This window comes from Saimiri boliviensis, chromosome 7 (assembly GCF_048565385.1).
Source record: "Saimiri boliviensis isolate mSaiBol1 chromosome 7, mSaiBol1.pri, whole genome shotgun sequence".
NCBI classification, from domain to species: Eukaryota; Metazoa; Chordata; class Mammalia; order Primates; family Cebidae; genus Saimiri; species Saimiri boliviensis.
The window spans coordinates 109,504,733-109,514,421 of NC_133455.1; the positions used below are offsets into that span (position 1 = coordinate 109,504,733).

The 9,689-nt window shown below is 49.0% G+C and overlaps 1 protein-coding gene across 1 annotated transcript in view; it reads right to left on the reverse strand.

Annotated features, from left to right (window-relative positions):
• Nucleotides 1-8,097: 8,097 nt before the first annotated feature.
• LOC141585226 (uncharacterized) overlaps nucleotides 8,098-9,689 on the reverse strand; it is a 27,862-nt gene continuing 26,270 nt past the window's right edge. Inside the window, exon 8 of the mRNA XM_074403483.1 lies at nucleotides 8,098-8,306. Within this exon, the coding sequence (XP_074259584.1) occupies nucleotides 8,098-8,306 (209 nt within the window). The remainder of the gene's footprint in view (nucleotides 8,307-9,689) is intronic.

The window sequence follows — 9,689 nt, forward strand, 5'->3', positions numbered from 1 at the left end:
AAGCAGAGTTCCTGCTCTCATGTAGCTAGTGGTCAAGTACGGGAACCAGAAATTACTCACATAATTAAATATGTTGAAAATTGGCTGGGCACGGTGGCTCATGCCTGTAATCCCAACACTTTGGAGGTCAAGGCAAGTGGATCACCTGAGGTCGAGAGTTCAGGACCAGCCTGGCCAGCATGGTAAAACCAGTCTACTAAAATTACAAAAGTTAGTCGGGCATGATAGCACACGCCTGTAATCCCAGCTTCTTGGGAGGCTGAGGCAGGTGAATCCTAGAGGTGGAGGTGGAGTGAGCTGAGATTGCACCATTGCACTCTAGCCTGGGTGACAAAGAGCAAAATTCCATCTCAAAAAAAAAAAAAAAAAAAAAAAAAAGAAAGAAAAGAAAATTACCCCTGGGGTAAGTGCTCTGTAGGAGAAGTTCATGAGAGTTTTACAACAGGTAACACTGAAGCAATCTGTGAAATCAAGAAATAATTCTTTTGAGAAAGAGACTGATCTGACATCAGATAAACAGATGTTCAGATGGACCGGGTGCAGTGAGCATGCCTCTAATCTCGGCACTTTGGGAGGCCGCGGAAGGAGGCTGCTTGAGCCCAGGTTCTAGATCAGACTAGGCAATGTAGCGAGACTCCACCTCTACAAAAAGTTTAAAAAAAATAACCAAATGTGGTGGTGCACTCCTGTAGTCCCACTGCAGAGTAGCTCTGTGGAGGCTGAGGCAGGTGGATTGCTTGAGTCCCAGAGGTAAAGGCTGTAGTGAGCTATGATCGCACCAGTGCACTCTAGCCCTGGGTGACAGAGCGAGACCCTGTCTCCAAAAAAAAAAAAGTCAGTTCATCCTGTCTTCCTGCCCCTCCCACATACTCCCCAGGGGACGTGAGACCAAGGCTTCCCCCTTCTCTACTTTTGTCTGTTACAGAACCCCTGTCCAGAAGTGGGGGCATCCTTCCTCCTCCAAAGCCATGTTCTGGTGGGTTTCTGGGTAAGTAATGTCTCAGGGAAGTGTTGGGGGGTGCCTCACCCACCTGCGTTTGCTACACTGATTCCCACCCATGGCTCTTCCCCGACGAGGCTCCCCCATGCTCACAGAGGACAGCCAGGCGTTCTCCATCCCAGCCTTGGCACTTTCTTCTGTGCTTCATTTCCATGTCCACCATCTGCATCCTGTTCCCACTTACTTGCTGGAGTGAGATCTGGATTCAAATCCTGCCTCTGCCTCTGCCTCTTAGCAGGCCATGTCACAAACCCCCAGTCTCAGTTTTCCCCTCTGTAATACGGGGAAGACTCAACCTTCATGAGTGGGAAAGTGCTTAGTGCTGGCACACAGCAGGTACTTAATAGTAATAGCATTGTCTCCACTACTTGGCTTCAGTCATTCCACCAGCGTTTAATAAGAACCTACTATATGCTAAGCACCAGGGGTCAGGAGATAAAGGAGCAAGTGTCTACTTTCTGGAGGTTTCCAGGCAGACGGAGGAACCAGCTGCCTCTCCACGGCCAGCTCAGCAGGCACTTGAGGATGTGCCCCCTTCCTGAGCACACTGCCTTCAGACATCAGAAGCACCGGACATGTGGAGTTGATTACTGGCCCTACCACTTCCTAGCTGTGTAGCTTTGGGCAAGTTACTTAACCTATCTGTGCCTCAGTCTCCATTCCTTCAAAATGGGATTAATAATAGCACCTACCTCATAGGGTTGTGAAGATTAAATAAAGTAAGGCCTGTAAAGCACTTAGAACAGGGCCTGACACATAAGGAGTGTAAGTGGTTATTATTTTTAAATTTTCTTTAGAGATGGAGTTTTGCTTTTGTTGCCCAGGCTGGAGTGCAATGGCGTGATCTCGGCTCACTGCAACCTCCACCTCCCAGGTTCAAGCAATTCTCCTGCTTTAGTCTCCTAAGTAGCTGGGATTACAGGCATGCACCACTACACCTGGCTAATTTTGTATTTTTAGTAGAGAGGGGTTTCTCCATGTTGGTTAGGCTGGTCTCGAACTCCCAACCTCAAGTGACCTACCTGCATTGGCCTCCCAAAGTGCTGGGATTATAGGTGTGAGCCACCACACCCAGCCTATTCTTTTTTTTTTTCTTCTTCTTTTTGGTTGTGGGGGTGGGAGGATGGTGCGGGGAGGGGAAACAGTATCACTCTTGTTACTCACGCTGCAGTGCAATGGCACAATCTTGGCAGATTGCAACCTCCACCTCCCAGATTCAAGCGATTCTCCTACCTTAGCCTCCCAAATAGCTGGGATTACAGGTGCCTGCCACCACACCTAGCTTATTTTTGTAGTTTTTGTAAAGGCAGGGTTTCACTTTGTTGGCCAGGTTGGTCTTGAACTCTGGACCTAAGGTGATCTGTCTGCCTCGGCCTCTCAAAGTGCTGGGATTACAGGGTTGAGCCACTGTGCTTGACTCACCCTCTACTTTTAAATGACTTTATAGAAGTGGCAGAATTCAGTCCACAGGGGCTCTGGAATAAGCCTCTGCCAACTCCTGGCATCCCGAACCAACATGAAAATGACAGGTCACCCAACACTGGAATTAAAAGTTAGAAACATTCTCCAGAGCAGTTTGGGAATCCTCCCATAGATTACTGACAGAAAGAAGGGAAGGATGGGGTTATACAAAGACCAGGCTTCGTCAGCTTCTGAGCCAACTGACTGCACCCAGAGAGAACTTTGGTTTTCTGTCTGAAATATTTTGCAACCACTGGGTGAAGGAAAAGGGCGTCCTCCTGAGAGGTCACGCAACAGCCACCTGCCGGTCAGGTCAGCTTCACAAGGTATATTTGGTGCACATGGGCTTTATGGTTGTTTGCATTATTTTCTTTTTTTTTTTTTTAATAAGTTGCCAGTATTTAAAAATTTGGAGAGATCACATAAAAATCTGGAATCCAAGGCTAGGGGCAGTGGCTCATTCCTGAAATCTCAGCAATTTGGGAGGCTGAGGCAGGCAAATCACATGATGTCAGAAGTTTGAGACCAGCCTGGCCAACATAGTGAAACCCTGTCTCTACTAAAGATACAAAAATTAGCCGAGTGTGGTGGCGAATGCCTGTAATCCCAGCTACTGGAGAGGCTGAGGCAGGAGAATTGCTTGAACCTGGGAGGTGGAGGTTGCAGTGAGCCGAGATTATGCCACTGCACTCCAGCCTGGGCAACAGAGCGAGACTCTGTCTCAAAAAATAAATAGAAATACCAATACATAAAAATCTGGAATTCTGGTCTCTCTTAAAGTAGATCTGGCAACACTAGGCCACATCTTCACAAGATAGTAGGAGACTGGATTCGGGTAGAGCCTACAGCATTTGACAAAGTGTGCAGATTTCAATTAGCCACAGTCCCCACCTCTCTCTTTCCTTCTCTCTCTTTTGCTCTTTCCCTTCCACCCTCCGTCCCTTCCTCCCTCCCTCCCTCCCTCCCTCCCTCCTTCCTTTCCTCCCTCCCTCCCTCCCTTCCTTCTTCCTTCCCTCCTTCTCTCTGCTTCTGTCACCCAGGTTGGAGTGCAGTGGCACCATCTTGCCTCATTGCAAGCTCCACCTCCTGGGTTCAAATGATTCTCCTTCCTGAGCCTCCCAAGTAGCTGGGACCACAAGAGCCCACCACTAGATCCAGCTAATTTTTGTATTTTTTATTAGAGGCTGGGTCTTGCTCAGGCTATCAGGCTGGTCTCGAACTCCTGACTTAAAGTTATCTGCCCACCTTGGCCTCCCAAAGTGCTGGGATTACAGGCATAAGCCACCACACTTGGCCTCCCAAAGTGCTGGGATTACAGGCATAAGCCACCACACCTGGCCTCCACCACTCCCTTTTGTATCCCTAACTCACACCTTGCCCATGCCACTCATGCATACCCTCTGCCTTGCCCCACGGTCATTTGTGAGTCCTGCACTAAATGGCCTTCAGTCCAGAGACCAGACATCAGGCAGCAATCTGGACCTCTTCCTTGATGGGAAGTGAGATCTCCAGGAGAGGAAAATGCCTGCTGTGGAGCCTGCAGGCTGAACACAGTGACTCTCCAGGCAAACAGAACAGAACTGAGCAAAATCTCCAGCCAGAAAGAAAACTTCCCAGTTAACTCTTCCCTGATCCCATTTTACAGATGGAAACACCAAGGCTCAGAGGAGAGGAGACACAGCAGGCATTGGAACCACAGTCTCCTGGCTCCAAAGCCAAGTTCTGTCCACCCAGCCAGGCTCCATCCTTCCTTCTGTAAAGGTGTATAACAGTATGTGCTGGGCACTCTTGTTAGGCCCTTTTATACATATCACTGAATCTGCTTTTCCCATTCATTTGACAAGTATTTATTGAGCTCCTACTGTGTGCAGGAGCTGGACTAGATACTAGGGACGTCTTGGTAGAAAACTCAGGCAAAGTCTACCCACCCAGGGTTCTAACAAGACAAAGAGAGGGTTGGTGCCGTGGGCAAGGCTGTGAAGGCAATGAATGAAATGGTGGGGTCAGACAGGAAGGGAGGTCAGGGATGCCCTCTGCATGGAAGGGGCATCTTCTTGGCTTTGAGACCCAAATGCCAAAATACCCGTGACCAGCAGGCCATGCCCACTCAGAAACAGAGCTGAGCCACAACCCTCCATAGACGCCAAATCAAACACCAGATGAGGCCAGCAATGAGACAAAGACCATGGCCTGGAAGGGTCTTGCCACCTGAGCTCACAAGGGAATTTCTGTTATGCTTCTTTTTAAATTATTATTATTATGGTGGGGTTGGGGGTCCTTAGTGCACAAGGAACACTCTAGGAACCATAAGCCAAGATTGAGGCTCCAATCCCTGCTCTGCCCTTGCTGCGTAACCTCAGGCTGCTATTGCCACCTCTCAGAGCCTCAGCTTCTTTCCCCTTCTGTAAAATGGAAAGCCTAACAATGCCCACCTGGCAAGGGGGTCCAGGGAAGTCAGTGAGCTCCTTCGTGCAAAGAGCTGATCTCTGCACGTGGCCCCGGGTCACAGATTTGTAATTACTGTTAAGTGGCCAGGCATGGTGGCTCACACCCTTAATCCCAGCACTTTGGGAGGCCAAGGCAGGTGGATCACCTGAGGTCAGGAGTTTAAGACCAGACTGGCCAACGTGGTGAAACCCCATCTCTACTAAAAATATAAAAATTAGTTGAGCATGATGGTGTGTGCCTGTAATCCCAGCTGCTTGGGAGGCTGAGGCAGGAGAATTATTGGAAGCCGGGAGACGGAGGTTGCAGTGAGCTGAGATCATGCCACTGCACTCCAGCCTGGGCAACAAGAGTGAAACTTTGTCTTAGAAAAGCAAGCAAGCAAGCAATTACGGATAACCTTATAGATTTTCAGAGGCACACCCATCCTCTCTCACACACAGAGGGGAGCAGTCTGCCTACCCAAGACCACACAGCAACCGGCTGTCAGCAGCTGCATCGCCCCAGCCTCTCCATTATGGCCCCGGGCTTCTGACCTGCCCTGGAGGGGCCCTTGGACCTCCCCTTACCACCTCCTCTCCCTTCCTCACTTTAGCTCTTCTCTGTGGCCCCAGTTATGGCCAAAGGCTGGGGATCTTATGAGTTTGAGGCAGCCTGAGTGTCTGTCTGTGCTTTCACCCAGAGCCAGAGCACCAGGCCCCATGCATATCAGCTGTGATTCTCCACCGGTTCAAAACCACCTGGGGGCTGGCTGGTTGTGTGTGTGGAAGAGGGGGTGCTGTTCTTCTTCCAGGTTGACAACATGATAGATTGAAAAGTACATGGGAGGCTGGCCACAGTGGCTCATGCCTGTAATCCCAGCACTTTGGGAGGCTGAGGTGGGCAGATCACCTGAGGTAGGAGTTCAAAACCAGCCTGGCCAATATGGTGAAACCCCATCTCCTAAACATACAGAAATTAGCTGGGTGTGGTGGCATTTGCCTGTAATCCCAGCTACTCGGGAGGCCGAGGTGGGAGAATCACTTGAATCCAGGAAGCAGAGGTTGTAGTGAGCTGAGATCACACCACTGCACTGCAGCCTGGGTGAAAGAGTGAGACTTTGTCTCAAAAAAAAAAAAAAAAAAAAAAAAAAAAAAAAAGAAAAGTGCATGGGCTCTGGAGGCAGAGAAATGGAATTGAATCCCAGCTTTTAATTCTCAGCTGTGTGCCCTTGGACAAGTTCGCCTCTCTGAGCCTCAGTTTTCTCATCTGTGAAATGGGAACAACATCTGGCTCGCCGGGGGTCTTGGGATGACTCGGGAGTGCCTGGCGTGTAGTAGGTGCTCAACGTGTGCTTTCCCATGGCCGTCTGAGAGGCCTCGGGGCTGCCCTCCTGCCCTCCCCCCACAACTCCTGTGGCTGCCTCTTAAATGGGTACTCAGGGTGATAAGGAGGAACAGGTGAGGAGGCCAGGCTGGATCCACGCCCACCCACGCCCATTGTTAGGAAAACAAGCCTCTAACGCCTGGTCCAGCTGTGGGTGGTTGAGACCCAGAGCCAACCTCTTCCTTCCGCTAAGGCACGCCAAGGCAATAGTGTTTAGAAGGAAAGGAGGCAGTGGCGTGGAGGCTCCGGAGACTGAGACAGGCGTCCGCAAACGACGGCCTGCAGGCGGCATGCGGCCCCCCGAGGCCATTTATCCGGCCCCCCGCCACACTTCAGGAAGGGGCACCTCTTTCATTGGTGGTCAGTGAGAGGAGCACAGTATGTGGTGGCCCTCCAACGGTCTGAGGGACGGTTAACTGGCCCCCTGTGTAAAAAGTTTTGGGGACGCCTGGACTGAGCCCTTCCTATGGCAAGAACGGAGGCAGTGGGGCCCACTGCTGAGGGCCATGTGGCAGGCGTTCCACTCTACCTTCCTCCCGGGACCCACAGCCTCTTCATCAGTGATGTCTTCAGGTTCACTGTCCCCAAGCTGCTTAGGTGAGTCCAGACTTCAGGTGCTCTCTCTGCTAAGGCTGGTGGTCTCTTAATGGCATCCCTCCAGGGTCAGGGGGCTTCAGCTCTCCTGTCTCTGCCTATAGATCTGGTGTTCGGGACACTGGAGGGTGGGCGAGGAGGATACTGAGGAAAGGAAATGATTAATGAGAAAGTGACTGACCCCCAGAAGGGCAAATAAGGAAGCTGTCACGGGACCGCATCAATTAGCTTTTGCTATAAAATGCTCCAAAAGTGAGTGGCTTAAAATTACAAGCATTCATTTATTTAATTCATGGTAATGTGGGTCCGTAATGTGGGCTGTGTGGTTCTTTTCTTAGCTGGGTTTTCTCTTGTGCCTGCAGTTGTGTGTCTGAAGCTGGGATGGCGGTTTCTGTTCCATGTGGGTTCCCAGCCTCCAAAAAGCTGGCTCACGCCTGTTCATGTGGCTGCTTGGGAGGGTTCTAAGCAATAGGCCAAAAGCTACATTTTCTCTTGAGGCTCAGAGCGTGCATAGCTTTACCTCCACCATACTTTGTTGGTCAAAGGTGGTTTTGTGGCCAGCCCGGATTCAAGTGGTGTCCGCTCAGCTGCCGTAACAGAGCATCACAGACTGAGTAGCTTCAGCAACAGAAATACATTTTTCTGGTTATTCTGGCGGCTGGAAGTTCTAGATCAGGGATCTGCAAGTTGGTTCCATCTGAGGCCTCTGCCCTGGGCGTGCCGTTGGTCACCTCCTCCCTGTGTCCTCATGTGGTCTTTCCTCCGTGTGTGCCCTGCTGTCTCCCTGTGTGTCTGCATTTTCTCCTCTTATAAGGAACCCAGTCAGACTGGCTGAGGGCCCAGCCCAATGACCTCATTTTAACTGTATTGCCTCTTTCAAGGCCCTATTTCCAAATACAGTCACATTCAGAGGTACAGGGGGTTGGGGCTTCGACATACAAATTTTGTGAGGACACAAATTTTTAGTCTATAACAAGTGGGGACAAAAACACCATCTCTCGATCTAGAGGAGCTGCAGTCAGATTGAAAATAAGCATGGACAGTGGGGGAAATAACGGAGATCATGATTGCTGAAAACTCAGTCACGTCAACTGATCCTCCACACCTGGGCTCGTTTGGGCAAAGGCAACACACATGGGCACCTCCTCTCACCAGCTGTACCTTCTGCCTCCTTCCCCTGCAAGCCTTTTCCTGGAGTTTATTGGTGATCCCAAGCCTCCAGCCTGGAAGGGCTACCTCCTTGCCGTGGTGATGTTCCTCTCGGCCTGCCTGCAAACACTGAGCGACAGAACATGTACCGGCTCAAGGTGCTGCCGACGAGGCTGCGGTCGGCCATCACTGGCCTGGTGTACAGAAAGCTGAGCCCTGGGGGGTAAGTACAGGCCTTCCTGGCTGGAGAAGGCGACATCACTGAGCTGGTTGGTAGTAATGCCCTCAGCAGCTAAGAACACGTTCAGACCTTACTTATTAGAGTCACTCATGATATAGTCTCACTTTCTTTGTTATTTCTTTCTTTATATATATATATATATATATATATATATAATCTATATTATCTATATGTATTATCTATATATATTACATATATATTACATATATAACATATATTACATATATAACATATATTACATATATAACATATATTACATATATAACATATATTACATATATAACATATATTACATATATAACATATATTACATATATATAACACATATATTACATATATAACATATATTACATATATAACATATATATTACATATATAACATATATATTACATATATATAACATATATATTACATATATAACATATATATAAATTTTTTTTTTTTTTGAGACAGTCTCACTCTGTTGCCCAGGCTGGAGTGCAGTCATGCAAACTCAGTTCACTGCAACCTCTGCCTCCCAGGTTCAAGTGATTCTCCTGCCTCAGCCTCCTGAGTAGCTGGGACTACAGTCACAAGTCACCATGGCTGGCTAATTTTTGTATTTTTAGTAGAGACAAGGTTTTGCCATGTTGGTCAGGCTGGTCTCGAACTCCTGACCTCAAGTGATCTGTCCCACCTCCTTAGGTATTTCTGTAAGGTCTTGTGTGAACTGCTCCTGGGACCTCTCTGATCTCATTATGTCTCATACACATGCCTCCTCCTATGCTTACTCTCCTCCAGCCACACAGGCCTCCCTTCTGTTCCTCAGACACTCCAGGAACGCACCCACCTCAGGCTCTTTGCATTTGTTTTCACTGCCTATATACCATGTCCACTCCTCCTAATCTAACTTTAATATTTGAGCCTAATTTTAACTTCCACTCATTCCCCCTTCAGGATAAAGGATTAACCTTCTGATAAGGTGGCCCATCAGCTGTATTCCCAGACAATACTGCTTGTGGTAAAAATGACCCCTAGGCTGAGTGCAGTGGCTGGTGCCTGTAATCCCACACTTTGGGAGGCTAAAGCGGGCAGATCACTTGAGGTCAGGAGTTCAAGACCAGACTGGCCAACATGGTGAAACCCTGTCTCTACTAAAAATGCAAAAATTATCTGGGTATGACGGCACGTGCCTGTAATCCCAGCTACTCAGGAAGCTGAGACAGGAGAATTGCTTGAACCCAGGAGGGGGAGGTTGCAGTGAGCCGAGATCATGGCACTATACTCCAGCCTGGGTGACAGAGTGAGATCCCCATCTCAAAAAATAAATGACCCCAAATCGCATCTGGGCTGGAAGTTGTGTCCGTTGACTGAATACTTGGTTGGCAGCCATAGCTTTGGACTTCTTTCTGTGTAGTGTCTTGTCCCCTCAGGGGACTCTGGGCACTATGTTC